This window comes from Salvelinus sp. IW2-2015, unplaced genomic scaffold (genome assembly GCF_002910315.2).
Source record: "Salvelinus sp. IW2-2015 unplaced genomic scaffold, ASM291031v2 Un_scaffold2989, whole genome shotgun sequence".
Classification (NCBI taxonomy): Eukaryota; Metazoa; Chordata; class Actinopteri; order Salmoniformes; family Salmonidae; genus Salvelinus; species Salvelinus sp. IW2-2015.
The window spans coordinates 41,313-66,851 of NW_019944283.1; the positions used below are offsets into that span (position 1 = coordinate 41,313).

General features: G+C 46.0%; 1 protein-coding gene across 1 annotated transcript in view; it reads right to left on the bottom strand.

The window, feature by feature from the left end:
• The window catches only part of atp10a (ATPase phospholipid transporting 10A), a 65,887-nt gene that overhangs the window by 30,858 nt on the left and 9,490 nt on the right, over nucleotides 1–25,539 (bottom strand). Inside the window, 6 exon segments of the mRNA XM_070440776.1 lie at nucleotides 7,437–7,631; nucleotides 10,946–11,169; nucleotides 11,759–12,011; nucleotides 20,687–20,817; nucleotides 23,762–23,893; nucleotides 24,611–24,717. Of these exon segments, the coding sequence (XP_070296877.1) occupies nucleotides 7,437–7,631; nucleotides 10,946–11,169; nucleotides 11,759–12,011; nucleotides 20,687–20,817; nucleotides 23,762–23,893; nucleotides 24,611–24,717 (1,042 nt within the window).

Sequence of the window (25,539 nt, forward strand, 5' to 3'; positions counted from 1 at the left end):
CAGAGCTGGCTGGGGGAGGAACAGAGCTGGCTGGGATGAGAACCAGAGTGGCTGGGGGAGAGGAACAGGCTGGGCTGGGGAGCAGGAACAGACTGGATGAGGAACAGAGCTGGGGCATGGAACAGAGCGGGGATGAGAAACAGACTGGGGATGAAGGAACAGAGCTGGCTGTGCGATGAGAACAGCGATCTTTGGAATGAGGAACAGAGCGCGGGATGAGGAACATAGCTGGGGATGAGAAACAGACGGGCGGGGGATGAGGAGACAGAGCTGGGCTGGGATGAGGAACAGACTGGGCGAGGAACAACTGGGCCTGGGAACAGAGCTGGGATAGAACAGAGCTGGGCTGGGGGAAGAGAACAAGCTGGCTGGGCTGAGAACAGAGTGGCTGGGGCTAGAACAGTAGCTGGCTGGGATGGAAACAGAGCTGGATGAGGAACATTAGTTGAGGGACTGAGAAACAGAGTGGCTGGGCATGAGAACAAGCTGGCGATGAGGAACAGAGCTGGGCTGAGGAACAGAGCTGGGCTGAGAACAGACTGGGGGAGAACAGAGCTGGGATGAGACAGAGCGAAGGATGAGGAAACAGAGCCTGGGGGATGAGGAACAGAGCTGGATAGGAACAAGCTGCGGGATGGAAACAGATCTGGCGAGAGGAACAGAGCTGGCTGGGGGGATGAGAACGAGCTGGGCTGGGGGCCTTGAGGAACAGAGCTGGCTGGGCTGAGGAACAGAGCGCTTGGGGGCTGATAACAGAGCTGCGCTGGGATGAGCAACAGACTGGCTGGGATAGGAAAGAGCGGCTGCGAGAGAACAGAGTGGTCTGGGATGAGGAACAAGCTGAGCTGGGATGAGAAAGAGCTGGCTGGGCTGAGGAACCCAGAGCTGCGCGGTCATGAGAACAAGTGGGGATCTGAAAATCTGAGATGCATAATAAATTGAAGCATCCCATTGCATTCAGCACCCCCCAATATAGGTGTGAGAGGCGAAGCCAAGTGCTGACAGTTGGAAAGATGAGACAGGATGGATTTTGGCCGAACATTCTGCAAATGTTCTCATCTAGTCAAACACTCAACACATTCTCTCTACAAAACCGAATATCTGTTACGACCAGAGTGACGTTTGTAGATGCAAGGGCGAATCGATTTATTGCACACGCGCACTCAGAGTACGCATTCCCTCACGAATACGGCTATAAACGCACCAAATAGGATCTCACTCCTGCTCGGCTCTGCCCACCTCCCCTCTTGTCTCTCCCTTAGGAAACAACAGCTGTAGTTTATCTTGGTTATTATTAAAATCTTTGACACTATTCAGAGGAGCTGGTCTAGGGGTAGATTAGAACTCTGTCCCAAAGACTTGCCTCGTCTATAAACTAAACTACAAAAAAAGTCCCACACATCCCTGAAAAGCAGTTAGTAAAAAGCCTGTTGAACTTTGGCTACAGAGAGCGTTCAAATGATGGACGTTCGAACACTCTAACACAAGTTGTTGTCCCAAATGGCAAACCCCTTATGCCCTGTCAAAATAAACAACATTTAAATAGCGGTGCCATTTGACTGGACAAATCAAACCATATCACGTTCACAAATGAATCCCAGGACGTCAGATAACGGAGAAAAATGAATCCAGCGATCGTTTCAAGATAACGCGAGAAAAAGAAGCAGATAAAACAGCACCCAACCTCTCTCTTGATTTACCGCAGTTACCAGGTTACCAAGGTTGCAGTACCAAGTTTCAGTTACCAAGTTACCAAGTGCAGTTACCAAGGTTACCAAGTGCAGTACCAATGTGTACCAAGGTGCATACAAGGTACCAAGGTTGCATTAACCACAGGCTACAGAGATGCAGTTACAATGTTACAAAGTGCAGTTACCAAGGTACCAAGGCAGTACCAAGGTTACGAAGGTGCATTACAAGGCTACAAGGTGCAGTACCAAGTACCAAGTCAGTTACCAAGGCTACCAAGGGCAGTTACCAAGCCCAAGGTGAGTTACCAGGTACCAAGCGTGCAGCTTAACCAAGGTACCAAGTGGCAGTTACCAAGTTCAGTTACCAAGGTTGCATACCAACGGTTACGAAGTGCAGTTACCAAGGTTACCAAGGGCATACCAAGGTACCAAGTGCACGTTTACCAAGGCTACCAAGGTCATTACCAAGGCTACCAAGGTGCAGTTACAAAGGTACAAGTGCAGTTACCAAGGTACCAAGGGCAGTTACCAGGTTACCAAGTTCAATTACCAAGTTACCAAGTGCAGTATACCAAGCTACCAGGTCCAGTTACCAAGTACAAGTGCAGTTACCAAGTACCAAGATGCATTAACCAGACCTACCAAGTGCTGCACGTTACCAAGGTACCAAGTGCACTTACCCAAGTTACCAAGGTTGCATACAAAAGGTTACCAAAAGTGCAAGCTTACCAAGGTTACCAAGGTGCAGTTACCAAGCTTGACAAGATCAGTTACCAAGGTTACCAAGGTACCCAAGTGCAGTACCGAAGGTTACCAAGGCTGCAGTACCAAGGTTACCAAGGTGCATTTACCAAGGCTACAAGTGCAAGGTACCCAAGGTTACCAAAGGTCTTGCCAATACAAAAGGTGCTTCATTTATTCAAGGTATACAAGGATAAACTTTCTATTACAGTTCAACCCTCCTTCATTTATGACTGCTGAGATGAGCATTCACACAGGACCCAATACTGAATACATTATGCAGGTTTTCAAGACCAGCGTTTTGATCCATCCAAGAAACCCTGTTGCATATACTGGCAGGTCACACTACATGGGTCGTACCATCTGTCTTCAAAAAGCCCTGTCACAACTGCTCACTGAATACGTGACTTTTTTAAAAACAATCGCTTCACAAAACTTCTTCCAAAACATCGCTCCACACCAAAGGACTTCCAAGTCAGGTTCACAACTCACGCATTTTTAAAACCCCAACTCGGTCTCCTATGTCCTGGAAAACTTCACTTCACTGCTTGTCTGGGCAGAGAAATCGGCATGGCAGGAGCCTTTGCTAAGCAATCCCTGGACAGTTCTGTACGGTGCTGTACCACAGAATTATGAAAAAAGCACCCTCCTTGTAGCTCTTTGCTTCCTGGACGACTAACGACTGTGTGTGTGACCTTCGCCTATACGATTTTTTAGACCCTACTCACACTTTCCTCGTCCTACAACGCCAGCGAATTCACCTACTGAGCCTCATCCTATATCACAATGAACCGCTGAGGCCTCATTCCCTGTACCAGATACACCCGCTGGCCTCATTCCCTGTATCAGAATGAACCGCTGGCCTCATCCCGCATCAGGAATACACCTGCTGGGCTCATCCCATATATTCAGAATTACACCTGCTCTGGCTCATTCCCTGTACAGCCAATAAACCTGCTGCGCCTCACTTTCCCTGCATCAGAAATAACCTGCTGGCCTCATTCCCTAATCCAGGAATACACCTGCTGGGCCTCATCCTGCATCATAATAAACCCGCTGGCCTCATTCCCTGCCATCAGGAAACACCTGCTGGGCCTCATTCCCTGCATCAGAAAATACACCTGCTGGGCTAATTCCCTGCATCAGAAACACCTGCTGGCCTCATTCCTATATCAGGAAAATAAACCGTGGCCTCATCCCTGATCAGGAATAAACCCCTGGCCTCATTCCCTGCATCAGAATAAAACCTGCTGGGCCTCATTCCCTATATCAGATTAAACCTGCTGGCCTCATTCCTATTATCAGGAATACACCTGCTCGCCTCATCCCTATATTCAGGAATAAACTGCTGGGCCTCATTCCCGTACAGGCAATAAAACCTGCTGGCCTTCACCCCGTATCAGAATACACCCGCTGCGGCTCATTCCCTGTATCAGAAGGAACACTGCTGGTCATTGAATATCCCTTTGAGCAATGGTGAAGTATTAATACACTTGGATGGTGTATTATTCCAATTACACCCATCACTAAAATAAGATACAGAGTCCTCCTAACTCAGCTCCGAAGGAAGGAAACGCCAGTGATTTCACCAGAGCCCAAATTGACTGAAAATGGTCACACATTTATGGCTGCCTATACGAAAAACTAGATGATTCAAACAACATGTATTACTCCACAATACTAACCTAAATGACAGAGTGAAAAGAAAGATCAACTTACCCAGAATAAAAATATCCAAAGACAGCATCCTGTTTGCAACAAGACACTAAAGTAATGCTGCCAAATACAGTTAATCGGAATCTTACATACACCTTCGCCAAATACATTGAAACTCTGTTTCACAATCCGACATTTAACCTAGTAAAATTTCCCCTTAGGTCATTTAGGATCACCACTTTATTTAAAAGCAAATGTTAAGTCAGAATAATAGGAGAAAGTATTTATTTCAGCTTTATTCTATTCATCACATCCCCAGTGGTCAGAAGTTTACAACACTCAATTAGTATTTTGGATAGCATTGACCTTTTTAAATTTTCCACTTGGACAGAAACGGTTCAGTAACCTTCCAACCAAGCACCAGCAAAAGTTGCAGTGATTTTGGCCATCTCGCGACAGAGCTCTGTGAACGAGTTCAGCTTTGTAGGCCTCCTGCCGCACAAGCTTTTTCCATTCGCCAAAAGTCTCTATAGGATTATCAGGCTTGTGGATGCCCACCCTCCCAATACCTTACATTGTTCCTTAAGCCATTTTCCCAAACATTTGGAAATATGCTTGGGTCATTGTCCATTGGAAGACCATTTCGGACCAAGCTTTAACTCCTGACTGATGTCTGAGATGTTCTATGCTTCAATATATACACATAATTTCCCTCTCTCACTGATGCCATCTATTTGAAGTGCACCAGTCCCTCCTGCAGCAAAGCACCCCACAACATGATGCTGCCACCCCGGCTTCACGATTGGATGTATGGTTCTTCGTCACAAGCCTCCCCCTTTTCGTCAAACATAACAATGTCATATGGTCCAAACAGTTCTATTTGGTTTTCATCAGACCAGAACATTTCTTCCAAAAAGTACATCTTTGTCCCCATGTGCAGCTTGCAAACCGTAGTCTGTCGTTTTATGGCGTTTGAGCAGTGCTTCTTCCTTGCTGAGCAGCTTCAGGCTTTATGTCGATATAGACCGCTTTACTGTGATAAGAAATATTTACTGTTCCTCCAGCATCTTCATCATGCGTCCTTTGCTGTTCTGGATTGAGTTGCACTTTTCTACCAAAAGTACCGTTCATCTCTAGGAGACAGACCGCGTCTCCTTCCTGCGTCACGGTATGACGCGTGGTTCCCATGGTGTTATACTTGCACATTTTTGTACAGATGAAACCGTGGGTAGCCTTCAGCGTTTGAAATTGCCTCCCAAGGATGAACCAGACTTGTGGAGTCTACAATAGTTTTCTGAAAGGTCTTTGGCTATTTCGATTAGGATTTCCCATGATGTCAAGCAAAGAGCACTGAGTTGAAGGCGGGCCTTGAAATACATCCCAAGTACACCTCCAATTGACTCCATATGTCAATTAGCCTATCAGAAGCTTCTAAAGCCATACAAATTCTGAATTTTCCAGAAAGCGTTTTAAAGTCAACTAGTGTATGAAACTTCTGACCACTGGAATTGTATACACCGGAATATAAAATAGAATAATATGTCTGGAAACCAATTGTTGAAAAAATGACTTCTTCATGAGATGTCCTAACGGACTTGCCAAAACTTATATAAAGTCAAGGTATGAATACTTTCTGAAGCACGTATGTGATATTATACCTAATAAACTCAAGCCACCCATAGGACCAGTCCCCTACCACCCCCCCCTGGCCTGCTGTCCGAGTCCCCTAACCTGTAGGGGGCAGCAACGTGTATGAGGTCCATGATACATCAGCCCTTAGGTAGACGGGATTGTCTGTAGCGTGGTCTCACCACCACAGACATCCTTTTCTCGTGAGTCAACCTAGAGTGTGGACCAGCTCAAAGCTTAGCTTCCCCAGTGAGGGTTACTCCACCGTCACCTGATCAGGTAAGCCAGGCAACCACGAGAACACTCTGTAGCACGCGCCGCCAACACCAGAGCAGCCTCGTCAGGACTCTGCTTTGTAGCGAGCGCTCCCTTCCTCTACGGCCCCGCTCTCCCCGGTAGCGTAGGATGACGGGAAAAGGCATGCTCCAAACCACCCTACCTCCAGGGCATTCTCCTCATCTAAACTTCGTCAGGCGTGCTCCTCGCGGAGGAGGAGAGGACACTGACAATTCGCCTGGTGGCAGGAGCGGTGTAGGCTGGAAGAGCTGCTGCTGTTGGAGTTGGTAGACGACTGAGGTAAGCGCTGATGAAGTCCTCGATATCTTCACGGGACTTCAGCCCAAACCTCATTCCCCTGAGAGGGCGGACAGAGGGTTAGAAGACATTAGCCCAACGCCTTAATTAGCTGCTATCACTCGTAATCCAGTATTAAAAGTAAGTAGGAATGCAGCATTACTCATGTATTCATCATGTATAGTAAGTAGTTAGTAATTGAGACTGCTGTATTCATCATGTATTTGTAAAAATAGTAAATTGTATACTCTGTACTCCATGTATCAGTAAGTAGTAATGTGGCGTATATACCGCGATTTCATCACTTGTATGTAAGTAGAATGCACATACGCTGACTACGTCCATCATTATTAGTAAGTAGTAATGTGGTATACTGCTGTATTCCATCATGTATTAGTAAGTAGTAATGTGGTATACTGCTGTACTCCATGTATTAGTAAGTAGTAATGTGGTAACAGCCATAAAACAGGAGGACAAAGTCTCACTTTGCTGACTTGAGTAAATTAGACCAAACTGTTACGCCTGTTGTCAGCGCCTCCAAACACGTCTCTATCAGTGCAAAGCTGTTGCTGGGTATTTCTTTGTGCGATGAGCAGCTATGAAACAAAACAACAGAAATACCTAAAACTCACACACATGCTCATACTTGACTTTTGACTACTTGTATTCACTAATGCAAATGTAATGCTGGCACTGTAGAGCCCTGCAAATTGACTACACGCTAACGTGGCTGGTGAAAGACATTCTTACCCGCCAATATCTAAACCTACCCGCGGGTGACACGGGTGTTCATTCTATGCCACAGGTGTCAAACTCATTCCACGGGGGGCCGAGTGTCTGCGGGTTTTCGCTCCTCCCTTGTACTTGATTGATGAATTAACATCACTAATTAGTAAGGAACTCCCCACACCTGGTTGTCTAGGGCTTTATTGAAAGGAAAAACCAAAAACCTGCAGACACTAGGCCCTCCGTGGAATGAGTTTGACACCCCTGTTCTATGCCCTGGCCAGCATCCCTGTGGAACGCTTTCAACACCTTGTAGAGTCCCACGCCCCGACGAGTTGAGGCTGTTCTGAGGGCAAAAGGGGGTGCAACTCAATATCAGGAAGGTGTTCCTAATGTTTTGTACACTCAGTGCCTGCCTACCTTCTGTCGTGGCTGATTGGGCGATGACACCACCACTGTGTTACAGATGGTGAGGGCGATGAAGAAGTCGATGATGTCAGTGAGGTCAGAGGGCAGCTTAGACAGGGATTGGCTGTGGAACCTCTTGAAGGTCATCTGGCTGCTGCAGTGGTTGACCTTGTCCAGGAGCTGGGGGTCAGGTGTGATGTCCTTCTCCTGTTGAAGAGAGAGAGTAGGTTGAGAAGAATGTTTTTGTCATTTTCAGGTCATGGAAATGTGTATTTTCTGCCTTTAACCTACACACAGAAACATACCCCAGGATCAGCTATGCTGGTGCGGCAGGTAGCCTAGTGGTTAGAGCGTTGGACTAGTAACCGAAAGGTTGCAAGTTCGAATCSCCGAGGTACAAATCTGTCATTCTGCCCCTGAACAAGGCAGTTAACCCACTGTTCCTAGGCCGTCATTAAAAATAAGAATTTGTTCTTAACTGACTTGCCTAGTTAAAATAAAGGTCAAATAAAAATAAAAATGCCTTCTTCAAAGGAACAACGGCAGGAAAAGGCATCTAGGATACTTAGAATCCCACCAGATTTGACTCATCTGACTAACCAACGACACTCTGGTTGCCTGCTGCCCTCTCCTACCTGCTGGCCTCTCCAACCTGCTGCCCTCTCCAACCTCTTGGCCACCTGCTGCCCTCTCCAACCTCTTGGCCACCTGCTGCCCTCTCCAACCTCTTGGCCACCTGCTGCCCTCTCCAACCTCTATTGGCACCTGCTGCCCTCTCCAACTCTTGCCCTGCTGTGTCCAACCTCTTCCACCTGCTGCCCTCTCCAACCTCTTGTCTACCTGCTGCCCTCTCCAACCCTCTTGATGGCCTCATCTTCCACGCCTCTCGATCTTGCCCTGCTCCTTCCAACCTCTGCATGGTCTCCAACCTTGCCTGCTCTCAACCCTGGCCACCCTCCCCCCCCCCCTCCTCTCACGGCCTCCACTCCTCCCAACTCTTTGCTACCTGACTGAAACCCCTTGCCTGGCCCTCTCCAACCTCTTGGCTGTGCCTCTCACCTTGTCTTGCCCTCTCCCCATGTACTGCCCCTCCCCGTTGGCTACCATGCTGCCCTCTCCAACCTCTTGGCTACCTGCTGCCCTCGTCCAACCTGCTGCAACTCTCCAACCTCTTGGCTACCTGCTGCCCTCATTCCCAACCTCTTGGGCTACCTGTCGCCCTCTCCAACCTCTTGGCTACTGCTGCCCTCTCCAACTCTGGCTACCTGCTGCCTCTCTCCAACCTGCTGCCACTCTCCAACCTCTTAGCTACCTGCTGCCTCTCACCCTGCCCTTCCAACCTCTTGCTACCTCTGCCCTCTCCAACCTCTTGGCGTACCTGCTGCCCTCTCCATATTGGCTACTCTGCTCACCTCTGCCCTCTCCAACCTCTTGGCTACCTGCTTGGCCCTTCCAACCTCGCGCTACCTTGCTGCCCTCTCTCTACTGCTGCCGCTCGTCCAACCCCTTGGCTACCTGCTTGCCCTTCTCCAACCTGCTGCCCTCTCCTACCTGCTGCCCCTCATCCAACATTTGGCCACCTTGCAGCCCTCTCCAACCTCTTGGCTACCTGCTGCCCTCTCCAACCTCTGGCCACCATGCAGCCCTCTCACAACCTCTTGGGCCACCTGCAGCCCTCTCCAACCTCTTGGCCACCTGCTGCCCTCTCCAACCTCTTGGCCACCTTGCTGCCCTCTCCAACCTCTTGGCCACCTGCTGCCCTCTCCAACCTTTTGGCCACCTGCTGCCCTCTCCAACCTCTTGGCTACATGCTGGCCTCTTCCAACCTCTTGGCTTACCTGCTGCCCTCTCAACCTCTGGCCACCTGCAGCCCTCTCCACCTTTGCACCTGCTGCCCTCTCCAACCTCTTTGGCACTGCTGCCCTCTCCACCTCTTGGCCACCTGCTGCCCTTCCAACCTCTTGGCACCTGCTTTGCCCTCTTCAACCTCTTGGCCACCTGCTGCCCTCTCCAACCTCTGGGCCACCTGCTGCCCTCTCCAACCTCTTGGCCACTGCTGCCCTCTCCACCTCTTGGCCACTGCTGCCGCATGACTGTAGAATCCCCCTCAAACTCAAACTATGGACCGCAAGCTGCTTTCCCCCCCATTCTACCCTCTAACCAGGGAACTAAGACCTGGGACCCAGTGAGTGCAATAAAATGAAATTCGGTAGAACAAAAAAAGCATGGGCAGTACTCTGAACCTCGTAGAGTAAAGATTGGAATATACCCTGCTGTACCCAATGACACAGCTCTGTGTTTGAGTAATAATGGAGTGATAAGTAACCACGGGCTGCTGAATGCAGTGTGTTGAGTAATAATGGACTGATAAGTACCACGGCTGCTGAATGGCAGTGTGTTGAGTAATAATGGATGATAAGTACCACGGGGGCTGCTGAATGCAGTTGTGTTTGAGTAAATAATGGAGTGATAAGCTACCGGACAGACGGGGTCGGCGTGCACCTGAATGCGAGATGTGCAAGAGGTTGCCAGTAAATTAATGGGAAGTTGATTATAACACTGGACCCACAAGACAGCTCAGACTGCATTGCATGGCAGTGATGCTTGCAGCTCACATAATAGTTAGTGATAAGTACCACGGGCTGCTGAATGCAGTGACCTATTACTCATCATTATTACCTCAACACCACTGGCATTCAGTAGCCCGTGGTACCTATCACTTCCATTATTCTTCAACCACACTGGGCATCAAGCCAGCCCGTTACTTATCACTCCATTTATGTGTTTATGTGCAATAACTAAATGCGTAGCGATGAGAACGAGTCTCCCACGGGTGGCTTGCTGAATGCAGTGTGGGTATTGAGTAAAATTCAACTCTCGGAGTGAATATAGTATTACTCCCAACGGAACAGCAGGCTCCTTAGCTGACATAGCGCCCCATTGTGAATATCCAATCCTAATGTATTAGCTACCATAAATGCGAGCATCGATAAGCACCCACAGGGGGCTGCTGATGTTATTTGTAATGCTTATCTATTACAAAGCATTATCTGAAATGTTGCTACACAATGCCCAGATTATTGTGTTTAGATAATAACTGGATCAACACACTGGCACATTCAGCCAAAGTGAATAAGGTTCCTGCGTGGGGTGCCTAATCACTCCATTATACTCAACACACTCTGCATTCAGCAAGCCCCGGGTGGGTACTTATCACTCCATTTTTATTACTCAACACACTGCCATTCAAGCAGCACGCTGTGGTACTTATCACTCCAATACTCAAAAGTGCAACATCATCGATCACGACACCTACGGAGGCTGACTGATATGACAAGTGTGATTGAGTAATAATGGAGTGATAGGGTACCATGGTGGCTGCTGAATGCAGTGTGTTGAGTAATAATGGAGTGATAAGTACCACGGGGCTGCTGAATGCAGTGTGTTGAGTAATAATGGAGTGATAGGTACCACGGGGCTGCTGAATGCAGTGTGTTGAGTAATAATGGAGTGATAGGTACCATGGGGCTGCTGAATGCAGTGTGTTTGGACAGGATGCTGGCCCTCTTGGCTTCGGCCCGACTGCCAGTCCTGCGGTGGGACTTGGTGCTCTGGGAGCGGAGTACCACCTTGGCAGCACTCTGGTTGCTGGTGACGCTGTCCCGTCTGGGCAAGGTGCCACTGTGGGACGTACAGTCCTCCTCCTCTGAGTCCACCAGGTCCTGGTACATGGCCAGACGCCTCGCTGGGGAGGACAGACACACAGAATATTATAATATAACACTGCTACTAGAGGTCCAGACTTCCTGATTCCTGGATAAACAACAACAGTGTGATCTAGCAGACTGCAGTGTGAGATGGGTTATGTTCATTAGGCCACACAATGTAACACGTTGACATTTTTTTGCAGTTAGTCCCACCCGGTTTCATTCTGTTTGGTGTGTAATGAATACACCCCAGGCCTCCCTCACTGTTCACGTCGTGGGAGTACCTTCTCCTAACCCTACAGTATGGTCTAATGCCCTTACTACAGTACAGTAACCCTACAGTACAGTAACCCTACAGTACAGTAACCCTACAGTACAGTAACCCTGCAGTACAGTAACCCTGCAGTACAGTAACCCTACAGTACAGTACCCCTACAGTACAGTACCCCTACAGTACAGTAACCCTACAGTACAGTAACCCTACAGTACAGTACCCCTACGGTCTCACCGTACCCCTACGGTCTGGTCTCACCGTACCCCTACCGTCTCACCGTACCCATACCGTCTCACCGTACCCCTACCGTCTCACCGTACCCCTACCGTCTCACCGTACCCCTACCGTCTCACCGTTGGCATCGTGACTATACTCCACCCCGGCCACCGTACATCTCCTGAACACCATCTTGTTCTCTGTGAGTGTTCCGGTCTTGTCGGAGAAGATGTACTGCATCTGCCCAAGGTCTTCGGTGATGTTCAGAGCTCGACACTGCAGATGAGAGTCCGTCTCCTCATCGTACAGGTCTTGGTCCTGATGGATGAAATACACCTGGCAGATCTTCACAATCTCTATGGACACGAACAGCGAGACGGGGATCAGGATCTGAAGACGGAGGAGATTCTATTACAGACAAAGACGTCTTTGGTGGGAGACAACAACAAGAGCAGGAAACCCAACACAGTCATGTATAGCTCTGACAGGACAGATGACTGAGCATGTGAGCATGTGTTCCAAATGGAACCCTATTCCCTATATAGTGCACTACTTAGGACCAGCGCCCTATTCCCTACATAGTGCACTACTTAGGACCAGCGCCCTATTCCCTACATAGTGCACTACTTAGGACCAGCGGCCCTATTCCCTACATAGTGCACTACTTAGGACCAGCGCCCTATTCCCTACATAGTGCACTACTTAGGACCAGCGCCCTATTCCCTACATAGTGACCTACTTAGGACCAGCGCCCTATTCCCTATATAGTGCACTACTTAGCGCCCTATTCCCTACATAGTGCACTACTTAGCGCCCTATTGACCATTTGGGCAACATCCTGTGTCTTTGGTGGATACATTGTAAAAAATCATTGTGGTGACTTGTAACTGACATGGATGTGAAGGGAGACGTCTACAGGTGGAAACTATTAGAAGCCTTTGGAAAACCCCTGGACTTCTGCATACAAGTGTGTCATAAATATGATCTGACCTTCATCTAAGTCACAACAGACACACACAGTGTGCTTAAACTAATAACACACAAATTGTATTTTTCTCGTCTATATCGAATACATCATTTAAACATTCACAGTGTAGGTTGGGAAAAGTATGTGAACCCCTAGGCTAATGACTTCTCCAAAAGCTAATTGGAGTCAGGAGTCAGCTGACCTGGAGTCCCAATCAATGAGACGAGATTAGAGATGTTGGTTAGAGCTGCCCTGCCCTATAAAAAAACACTCACAAAATTTGAGTTTGCTATTCACAAGAAGCATTGCCTGATGTGAACCATGCCTCGAACAAAAGAGATCTCAGAAGACCTAAGATTAAGAATTGTTGACTTGCATAAAGCTGGAAAGGATTACAAAAGTATCTCTAAAAGCCTTGATGTTCATCAGTCCACGGTAAGACAAATTGTCTATAAATGGAGAAAGTTCAGCCCTGTTTCTACTCTCCCTAGGAGTAGCCGTCCTGCAAAGATGACTGGAAGAGCACAGCGCAGAATTCTCAATGAGGTTAAGAAGAATCCTAGAGTGTCAGCTAAAGACTTACAGAAATCTCTGGAACATGCTAACATCTCTGTTGATAAGTCTACGATACGTAAAACACTAAACAACAATGGTGTGCATGGGAGGACACCACGGAAGAAGCCACTGCTGTCCAAAAACAACATTGCTGCATGTCTGAAGTATTCAAAAGAGAACCTGGATGTTCCACAGCGCTACTGGCAAAATATTCTGTGGACAGATGAAACTGTCCACATAATATGGAACACACAACACTATGTGAGGAGAAAACAACACACAGCACACTAACATCAAAACCTCAACCCAACTGTAAAGTCTGGTGGAGGGAGCATCATGGTTTGGTGCCGCTTTGCTGCCTCAGGACAGCTTGCTATCGTCGATGGAAAAATGAATTCCCAAGTTTATCAATACTTTTTTGCAGGAGAATGTAAGGCTATCTGTCCACCAAATGAAGGTCAACAGAAGTTGGTTGATGCAACAGGACAACGACCCAAAACACAGAAGTAAATCAACAACAGAATGGCTTCAACAGAAGAAAATACGCCTTCAGGAGTGGCCCAGTCAGAGTCCTGACCTCAACCCGACAGATGCTGTGGCATGACCTCAAGAGAGCGGTTCACACCAGACATCCCAAGAATATTGCTGAACTGAAACAGTTTTGTAAAGAGGAACGGTCCAAAATTCTTCCTGACCGTTGTGCAGGTCCGATCTGCAACTACAGAAAACGTTTGGTTGAGGTTATTGCTGCCAAAGGAGTTATTAAATCCAAGGGTTCATATACTTTTCCCACCATGCACTGTGAATGTTTACACAGTGTGTTCAATAAGACATGAACATATAATTGCTGATGTGTTATTAGTTTAAGCAGACTGTTTGTCTATTGTTGTGACTCAGATGAAGATCAGATCAATTTGATGACCAATTTATGCAGAAATCCAGGTAATTCCAAAGGGTTCACATACTGTTTCTTGCCTTCTTCTTCTTTCTTGTATCTGATCAACACACTTAGGAWCAGGAGAGAGAATACCACAGATTCCATTTCAGACAAAAACAGAGCTTTGTGGGAGACAAAGCTTGAGGTGGCTTGTGACTGACAAGGTTGTAGACGGAGGCATTTACGTGACTAACACCTTAAGACAAAGACAACACAGTCATATATAGCTCTGATAGAAGACGTATGTGTTGGGGCAAATGTATCTGGAGACTTTTATTGAACTTTGTGCTGCTGGTACATGGGGAAATTAAGGGTTTCTACCATACTAAAGGGGAAACAGTTTATAGGTAGAATCTGAGCTGCACTTTGTTGGCGACCCCTCCAACTCTCTGCATCCTCAGTTCGAGAGGCTTCCCAGAATGCCCATGGCCAAGAAGAAACATTAATTTGTTCGTTGTGCTGTTGGACTACTAAATGCAAAGTAAATTGTATCAATGGACACACCTACTCATTCAACAGTTTTTCTTTATTTTACTATTGTCTACATTGTAGAATAATAGTGAAGAAATCCAAACTATTAAATAATATGTAGAAACCAAAAAAGTGTAAACGCAAATCCTAATATATTTTATATTTGAGATTCTTCAAAGTTGCCACCCTTTGCATTGATGACAGCTTTGCACACTCTTGGCATTCTCTCAACCAGCTTCATGAGGTAGTCACCTGGAATGCATTTCAGTTAACAGATGTGCCTTGTTAAAGTTAATTTGTGGAATTTCTTTCCTTCTTAATGTGTTTTAGCCAATCAGTTGTGTTGTGACAAGGTAGGGGTGGTAAACAGAAGATAGCCCTAGTTGGTAAAAGACCAAGTCCCTATTTTGGCAAGAACAGCTCAAATAAGCAAAGAGAAACGACAGTCCATCATTACTTTAAGACATGAAGGTCAGTCAATACGGAAAATTAAGAACTTTGAAAGATTCTTCAACTGCAGTCGCAAAAACAATCAAGCGCGATGATGAAACTGGCTCTCATGAGGACCGCCACAGGAAAGGAAGACCCAGAGTTACCTCTGCTGCAGAGGATAAGTACATTAAAGTTACCAGCCTCAGAAATTGCAGCCCAAATAGATGCTTCACAGAGTTCAAGTAACAGACACATCTCAACATCAACAGTTCAGAGGAGACTGTGTGAATCAGGCATTCACGGTCGATTTGCTGCAATGAAACCACTACTAAAGGACACCAATAATAAGAAGAGACTTGTTTGGGCCAAGAAACACGAGCAATGGGCATTACACCGTTGGAAATCTGCCCTTTGGTCTGATGAGTTGAAATCTGAGACTCGGTTCCAACGGCCGTTGTCCTCGCAGAGACACAGAGTAGGTGAACGGATGATCTCCGCATTTGTAGGGGTGCTTTGCTGGTGACACTGATTTATTTAGAATATGACAAGACTATCATTAATGTAATGACTTATTTATCGAATAATTACCTACTATGTTTAATTGACACTCGATTCAATTAAATCCTTTAACAATTAACTCATTAGGAATATTAGGGAACCATGGGAAAAGTTGTTTAAAGAGTGACCATCTCCCGACTTACTCTAAAGATATATAGATATCTCTTACATCAATAAGTCAATTATTAATTATTACCTGTCTCATTCTGAACACCGCATAATCCTTGACGAACGCTAGCCTAACTGATGAATCAGCGATACACAAATTGGCTTAATTATTTACTAACTAACTAAATCCTCACACAGAATACGTAAACACACACACAGCACAGGTCTTTGATTCCATACATAATACAATGATAACAGGTCCCTAGTGGACTAACAAAAGCATGACCGTTTGGTTATGCAATGGAAGAGATGGGTAGGTAAGGAGGGGGAGACAAAGAGAACTTATCGTACATACATTAGGAAACTACCCTCACTGTAGCCAGAATATTTAGCACCCTAACAACCGCTCATTCGGATTACAAATGCAATATATATTTACGCATAAATGTGTTTCTCTGTAGTCTCTGTTGAAACCACTCAATCCGTCTATGGGGAGTAGTTCGATGTAAGTCTCTGGTTGTCCACCAGAGGTCACAATGTCCTTAGTTGTATGCTTCAATGTCTTGGAGTGTTCTTAGAATGGATACTTCAGGTGTACCACACGGTGGTGAGAGGGTCGACCCTCTCGTCTTTGGTTGAATGTACCCAGCTGCAGACTGAATGTTTGGTCTTGTGTCTTTACCTTCTTCAAATCGGCGAGTTTCAAAGGGAGTTTCAGAGGGTCTTCAGCCGTGTAGCCACCGCTCCACGCTGTCTGGTCTTGTAGTTTTAACCATTTCAACGTGTCTGCTAAATGACGTAAATGTAAAATCTGATTGCACTGCACTGCACTACGCTCTTAACCGGGCTACACAGTAAAATGTTTTTACTAATTCTTGGCAAATGCTTTCGCTTTCGTTCGTCTTGCGCCGGTCCAAGAATTTCACCTCTATACAAATGCATCCTCACGTTCTCTGGTCTCAAATGGTTGATTATTCAGGGTACCGCTCGGACCACTTTGCAACCCGGCATGTTTTGGTCTAATGTAAATGTCGTTAGCGAGTCCTTTTAAGCACTCTGGTCGGAAAGGCGGTTCCATCATGTTGACATGAACTCTGAGCTCACGTGGGCGTGGCTACTGACTGGGCACAAGTTTGCATGAAACACAATTCTCATTTAGAAAATAAAATAAAATCACATTTATATATTTTCAAAAACAGTTTCATATTTAATCATATACATTTTTTTTTTTTTACAACATGTAGATGTGAATCTGATCTACACAGTGTGAAAGCTCTGTCTCCATTATATCGTCTTTTTTTTCTTCATTTTAATGACATCACAAAATTGACACATGTTGAAATAGATTGTCCCATTATCTATTGTTTGATGAAGTTTTGGTGGCAAATTCTCTGTGTAACAAAGGATTTTCAGCATTCCCATTCTGCAGAGCCAATAGGAGAGTTTCTGCAAATTATTTAAGTCATAAAACAGGCCAAACTCACATCCTCTCCTCTCCTGTGGTCTGGCTACCCTCAAATATTTGCCTAGCTAAAGGGTCATTTTGATCCTCACCAAGGAGTCATGACAAATTCAAGGCACACTTAACCAGCATGGCTACCACAGCATTATGCAGCGATACGCCATCCCATCTGGTTTGCGCTTATTGTTACTATCGTTTTTTTGTTCAACAGGACAATGACCCAATACATCTCCAGGCTGAATAAGGGCTATTTGACCAAGGAGAGTGACGGAGTGCTGCATCAGATGACCTGGCCTCCACAATCACCCGACCTCAACCCAATTGAGATGGTTTGGGATGAGTTGGACCACAGAGTGAAGGAAAAGCAGCCAACAAGTGCTCAGCATATGTGAGAACTCCTTCAAGACTGTTGGAAAAGCATTCCTCATGAAGCTGGTTGAGAGAATGCCAAGAGTGTGCAAAGCTGTCATCAATGCAAAGGGTGGCTACTTTGAAGAATCTCAAATACATGTGGATTTGTTTAACACTTCTTTTGGTTACTACATGATTCCATATGTGTGTTATTTCATAGTTTTGATGTCTTCACCATTATTCTACAACGTAGAAAATATTGATAATAAAGAAAAACCCTTGAGTAGGTGTGTCAAAACGTCTGACTGCCACTTATCTATCCAGTCCAGTTGGGACAGTGGTAGGTTGTGAGTGAATATATTGTAGCGACCAGCACAGACAGCTGTGTGTTATGTGTTAGGCTAGTAGGTGGTTGTGTTGTACTGACCAGTACCCAGTGTTCGCGGGGTCCGACATGTCAATCAACCTGCTATCTCCCAATCACGGGAATGCCTGGAATGTTCTGATGCCGGGCATCGTGGCGGTTGGCGGAGTGGCGTGGAGGGGGGTTGAGGCAGGGGGGTGGAGCATTGGATGTTAAGACCAGGTTTAGCCTTTGTTCTCCCTCTTACGTCTGGGCTTCACAAGAGAAGGTCACGATTGGCTTGTGGTTATCGTTCATTTATTTGGCGTGGGCTACGGCCAAACAGTAGCCTGTGTAAAGTTGGTTTAATAAACCGTCAATTCGCAAACTCAAACCTCTGTCTGGACAATTGTTAATTTATGATCGAGTCAGGTCATTACAATATCAATGTCCTCTATGTTGTTAGTTTATGCAGTATGATGGGACTGAATTTAAATGTGGATGGGATCCTTTTAATGGAAGGTGATGCAAAAAGATAAATGTCCAACCGGGATGGAGAATAAAGTCATATTCTATCCCTAACCTCCTGCATGACCTTATTAGAGACACATATTTCCCTCAGATTACACTGACCCACAAAGAATTTCAAAACAAATCCAATTTTTGATAAACTCCCATATCTACTGGGTGAAATACCACAGTGTGAAATCACAGCAGCAAGATTTGTGACCTGTTGCCACAAGAAAAGGGCAACCAGTGAAGAACAAACACCATTGTAAATACAATCCACATTTATGCTCATTTATTTTCCCTTTTATACTTGCACATTGTTAAAACACTAACATTTGAAATGTCTTTATTCTTTTAAAACTATTGTGAGTGTAACGTTTACTGTTAATTTCCAATGGTTTATTTCCCTTTTGTTTGTCTAATTCACTTGCTTTGGCAATGTTAACATACACCGAGTACACCAGACATTAGGAACACTTTCCTAATATTTAGTTGCACCCTCCCCCCTCCCTTTGCCGTCAGAACAGCCTCAATTCGTCGGGGCATGGACTCTGCAAGGTGTTGAGAGCGTTCCACAGGGATGCTGACCCATGTTGTCTTCAATGCTTCCTAAAGTTGTGTCAAGTTGACTGGATGTCCTTTGGGTGGTTGACCATTCTTGATACACACAGGAAACTGTTGAGTGTGAAAAACCCAGCAGCGTTGCAGTTCTTGACACAGTCAAACCGGTGTGACAGGCACCTACTACCATACCTGTTCAAAAGGCACTTAAATATTTTATCTTGCCCATTCACCCTCTGAATGGCACACATACACAATCCATGTCACAAAAATAGTGCACGTGACAAATAAACTTTGATTTGATTTATTCTTAATGTGTTGTACACTAAGTGTATGTTTTCCATGCCAATAAAGCCCACTGAATTGAATAGAGGGGTCGAGAGGGAGGGAATTGACCTCTGAATAGAGGGTCGAGAGGGAGGAGAGGAATTGGAATAGAGGGTCGAGAGGAGGGAATTGAGTTGAATAGAGGGGTCGAGAGGGAGGGAATTGAATTGAATGAGCGGGTCGAGAGGGAGGGAATTGAATTGAATAGAGGGTCGAGAGGGAGGGAATTGAATTGAATAGAGGGGTCGAGAGGGAGGGAAATTTGAATTGAATAGAGGGTCGAGAGGAGGGAATTGAATTGAATAGAGGGGTCGAGAGGGAGTGAGAGCGAATTTTAACGAGGTCGAGAGGGAGTGAGAGCGAATTTAGATGGAAGAGATAGAGGTTCGAGAGGGAGGGAATTGAATTGAATAGACGGTGTCGAGAGGGAGGGAATGAATTGAATAAGTGTCGAAGGAGGAATTGAATTGACATAGAGGTGTCGAGAGGGAGTGAATTGGAATTGAATAGAGGGGTCGAGAGGGAGGGAATTGAATTGAATAGAGGGTCGAGAGGGAGGGAATTGAATTTGAATGAGGGTCGAGAGGAGGGAATTGAATGAAGATAGAGGGTGTCGAGGGAGGGAATGAATTGAATAGAGGGTCGAGAGGGAGGGGAATTAATTGAATAGAGGGGCGAGGGGAGGGAAGAATAGAGGGATTGAGGGAGGGGAATTAATTGAATAGAGGGTCGAGAGGAGGGAATTGAATTGAATAGAGGGGGTCGAGAGGAGGAATTGAATTGATGAGGGGTCGAGAGGAGCGAATATGAATTAGAGGGGTCGAGAGGGAGGGAATTGAATTGAATAGAGGTCGAGAGGGAGGGAATTGAATTGAATAGAGGGTCGAGAGGAGGAGAGGAATTGAATTGAATAGAGGGGTCGAGAGGAGTGAGAGGAATTGAATTGAATAGAGGGTGTCGAGGACGGAGGGAATTGAATTGAATAGATCGGGAGGTGATGGAGAGGGAGGAATTGAATTGAATAGAGTGCGAGAGGAGGGAATTGAATTGAATAGAGGGTCGGGGATGAATGAATAGAGGGGTCGAGAGGGAGGGAATTGAATTGAATAGAGGTGTCGAGGGGAGGGAATTGAATTGAATAGAGGTGTCGAGAGGGAGGGGATTGAATTGAATAGAGGGGTCGAGAGGGAGGGAATTGAATTGAATAGTAGGGGTCGAGAGGGAGGGAATTGAATTGAATAGAGGGGTCGAGAGGGAGGGAATTGAATTGAATAGAGGGTCGAGAGGGAGGGAATTGAATTGGAATAGAGGGGTCGAGAGGAGGGAATTGAATTTGAATAGGAAGGGGTCGAGAGGGAGGGAATTGAATTGAATAGAGGGTGTCGAGAGGGAGGGAATTGAATTGAATAGAGGGGTCGAGAGGGAGGGAATTGAATTGAATAGTGGGAGTGAGAGGGAATTGAATTGAATAGTGAGGACGTACCTGAAAGACGATAATCATGGTGAGGAAGAGATAGACGGCAGACAGGACAGGCGACAGGTCGCTCCTTCAGGACTAAGAACAATCAAACACGGGTCTCTTATCTCCGTACTGATACATCCACAACCCATGACCTAAGACAACAAGGTCAAAGGTAATTATAGACCAACTACATCCACAACCCCTGGAGAATCAACAGGTCAATTAGGTCAATCAATTAAATCAAAATCAGGTTCAGGTCATAACAGCAAGAAAAGATGTGGCCTTGTTACAGGCTGTCATGTATATCTTCTACAGTTCTGTCCATGTTGTGGCCTGTTACAGGCTGTCCTGTCCATGTTTGTGCCTTTACAGCGCTGTTCCTGTCCACATGTTTGTGGCCTTGTTACAGGCTGTCCTGTCCATGTTTGTGGCTTGTTACAGGCTGTCCTGTCCATGTTTGGGCCTTGTGACAGGCTGTCATGAATAGTCTCGTCATGTGTGTGGCCTTGTGACAGGCTGTCTGTTATGTCTAGTCCATGTTTGTGGCCTTGTGACAGGCTGTCCTGTCCATGTTTTTGTGGCCTTTGTGACAGGCTGTCCTGTCCATGTTTGTGGCCTTGTGACAGGCTGTCCTGTCCATGTTTGTGGGCCTTGTGACAGGCTGTCCCTGTCCATGTTTGTGGCCTTGTGACAGGCTGTCCTGTCCAGTGTTTCGTGGGCTTGTGACAGGCTGTTCCTGTCCATTGTTTGTGGCCTGTGACAGGCTGTCCTGTCCATGTTGTGGCCTTGTGACAGCTGTCCTGTCCATGGTTTTGTGGCCTATGTGACAGGCTGTCCTGTCCATGTTTGTGGCCTTGTGACAGGCTGTCCTGTCCATGTTGTGTGGCCTTGTGACAGGGCTGTCCTGTCCATGTTTTGTGGCCTTGTGACAGGCTGTCCTGTCCAGTTGTGTGCCTTGTGACAGGCTGTCCTGTCCCATGGTTTGTGGCCTGTTACAGCTGTCCTGTCCATGTTTGTGGCCTTGTGACAGGCTGTCCTGTATATCTTCTACGTCCATGTTTTACCATTGAGGGCGACTTTGGGAACAAGTGTTTAAATCGATACTTTGAAGTGCTATCCTCTGGGACATTATGTACCTGTACATCTGGCACATCCCCGACAAACCAACAAAGTAAATTCATTACAATAGGTAATTTAATTTGTTCTATTAAACCAGGGTAGTTCCCTCAGTAACAGTTGCCAGGAATCCTGAGGTAAGTACAATATATCCTTCTATTGAGTCAAGTATTTAAAATGTACACTTTCCATTGAACACCAGAAAGAGACAGGAAGTTTAGAGGGTTTAGGGTTTAGTTTCAGAACCCGTTTGTGATCAACTGTCACAAGTTGCTGATACGTCTGCATACCACAGAGCTAACCAATGTCTAACAACTAGATTGGGACATTTTTGGTTATAAACTCCGAAAAAAAAGAAACATCCCTTTTTCAGGACCCTGTCTTTCAAAGACAATCCATAACAATCCAAAAAAACTTCACAGATCTTCATTGTAAAGGGTTTAAACACTGTTTCCCATGCGTGTTCAATGAACCATAAACAATTAATGGGAACATGCACCTGTGGAACGGTCGTTAAGACACTAACAGCTTACAGACAGTAGGCAATTAAGGTCACAGTTATGAAAACTTAGGACACTAAAGAGGCCTTTTTACTGACTCTGAAAAACACCAAAATAAAGATGCCCAGAGTCCCTGCTCTTCTGCGTGAACGTGCCTTAGGCATGCTGCAAGGAGGCATGAGGACTCCAGATGCGGCCAGTGTGTCACGACTTCCGGCAAAGTCGGCTCCTCTCCTTGTTCGGGCGGCGTTCGACGTCACCGGCTTTCTAGCCATCGCCGCTCCATTTCTCATATGTCCATTTGTTTTGTCTTGTTATATTKCACACCTGGTTTTCATTCCCTAACCACACTGCATGTATTTAGTCCTCTGTTCCCCTCCATGTCTTTGTGTGTAATTGTTTATTGTTATGTGATATTGTCAGGCGCCATACTTTCGGACAGCTGATCGTCCTCGCAGTGGCAGACCACGTGTAACAACACCTGCACAGGATCGGTACATCAGAACATCACACCTGCGTGACAGGTACAAGATGGCAACAACAACTGCCCGAGTTACACCAGGAACGCACAATCCCTCCATCAGTGCTCAGACTGTCCGCAATAGGCTGAGAGAGGCTGGATTGAGGGCTTGTAGGCTGTTGTCTGGTGAGGACCTGCCTTACATCACCGGCAACAATGGGCACAAACCCACCGTCGCTGGACCAGACAGGACTGGCAAAAAGTGCTCTTCACTGACGAGTCGCGGTTTTGCCTCACCAGGGGTGATGGTCGGATTTGCGTTTATCGTCGAAGGAATGAGCGTTACACCGAGGCCAGTACTCTGGAGCGGGAATGATTTGGAAGTGGAGGGTCCGTCATGGATCGGAGGGTGAGGGCGAGGGCCATTCCCCCCAGAAATGTCCGGGAACTTGCAGGTGCCTTGGTGGAAGAGTGTGGTAACATCTCACAGCAAGAACTGGCAAATCTGGTGCAGTCTATGATGAGGAGATGCACTGCAGTACTTAATGCAGCTGGTGGCCACACCAGATACTGACTGTTACTTTTGATTTTGACCCCCCCTTTGTTCAGGGACACATTATTCCATTTCTGTTAGTCACATGTCTGTGGAACTTGTTCAGTTTAGGTCTCAGTTGTTGAATCTTGTTTTGTTCATACAAATATTTACACATGTTAACTTGGCTGAAAATAAATGCAGTTGACAGTGAGAGGACGTTTCTTTTCTTTTTTTGTTGCTGAGTTTAATAAAGGTCCCATATGTTGGAACTCTTTCAAAAACAGGAGTCCGTTTTGTAGAGGACATCCTCTTACGTGCCAATAGCTTTCAACAGGACTGTCTGACTTAAACCCTTTCAGCCCTTTGGGGAACGTAGTTTACCTCATGGGACACACTAATGATGTGTGCCAACCCTTTCAGCCCTTTGGGGAACGTAGTTTACCCTTTGGGACACACTAATGATGTGTGCCAATAGCAATACGTACCGATAGCAGAGAACAGGCACATGACCAATAGGATGATAACACACCAGCCCACGTCCACGTTCATCTGTTTCTCCAGTTTACTGCGTTTGTAGCGGGGGCCATTGTTGTTCAGCATGGCTTTAGTCTCATGACCTACAACACAACTGGCTGTTAACACACACTTCATACAGGACAGGGACAGCATCCACAAGTGCTGATCTCAGATCAGATAACAGATAAGTGCTGATCTCAGATCAGATAACAGATAAGTGCTGATCTCAGATCAGTTTCCCTTCTAGATCATAATGAATAGGATTATATGGGCAGATCTCAGATCAGTTTTCCTTCTTAGATCATAATGAATAGGATTATATGGACAGATCTCAGATCAGTTTTCCTTCTTAGATCATAATGAAGAGAATATGGACAGATCTCAATCCAGTTGTTCGCTTCTTAATCGATAATGAATAGGATTATATGGACAGATCTCAGATCAGTTTTCCTTCTTAGATCATAATGAATAGGATTATATGGACAGATCTCAGATCAGCACTCCGCCTCAGAAACGTTATGGATATGGACCCAGATGTCATACAGAGACTGGGTGTCGTAAAACAGAGGCTCCTTCTCTCCTTGCTCGCTTCCAAACCCCATTTGGAGGAGATGATCGGTCAAGGTTCTCTCGAACCTTCTCTCGAACCTTCTCCTCCAATGCTTTTTGAGAAGGAGGTGAGAGGAACTGAGGAAAGACTAATTGAGAGAGAGTCAGGGTGTATATCGGGCTGCCTTTACCTCTTTGACCTTGTCCTCCAATGCATTGTGATTGGGAGGAAAGGAGGTAAGGAGAAAGGAAAGAGCCGGGGTGTTTACCTGCATAGATGACTATSCCCACACACTCCTCTGTGTTGCGGATAGTACAGCCCCGCAGCAGCAAGTTGTCTTTGTACAGGCCATCTCTTCTTCCACTGCGATGGGTACTGTTTACAGACAAGATTCAATCACTTTACGTCACTGAGTAACATTACTGGATGACTAGGAGACACAAAATGTAGATATGATCAATTCCATCTAGAATAATCTGCATATTATAATAGACCTGACTGCAAAAGGTACATCCACAGATACTGTAGGGAAATCAACACGTAACATTCCTCTGAAACTATGCAGTGAACTCAGACCACCTGTGTGTGTGTGTGTGTGTGTGTGTGTGTGTGTGTGTGTGTGTGTGTGTTGCACTGAACAGCGCAATAGATCTTCAAGCTGCAATGCATTGTAGGGATAGAGAGTCTAAGTAAGGTATATCAGAGGGATAGAGAGTCTTAGTAAGGTATATCAGAGGGATACACAGACTCTATATCCCCCTACATTACTAAGACTCTATATCCCCTACCTTACTAAGACTCTATAACCCCCTACCTTACTAAGACTCTATAACCACCTACCTTACTAAGACTCTATAACCCCCTACCTTACTAAGACTCTATATCCCCTACCTTACTAAGACTCTATATCCCCCTACCTTACTAAGACTCTACTGTACGCCCTACCACAAGACTCTATAACCACCTACCTACTAAGACTCTGATTAACCCCTACCTTACATAAGACTCTATAACCTCCCCTACTACTAGCTCTATATCCCCTACCTTACTAAGACTCATATCCAAATTCCCCTACCTTACTAAGCCTCATATCCCCCTACCTTACTAAGACCTATATCCCCTACCTACTAATAAATCTCCATATCCCCCATACCTTACTAAGACTATAATCCCTACCTTACTACAGACTCCTAATAC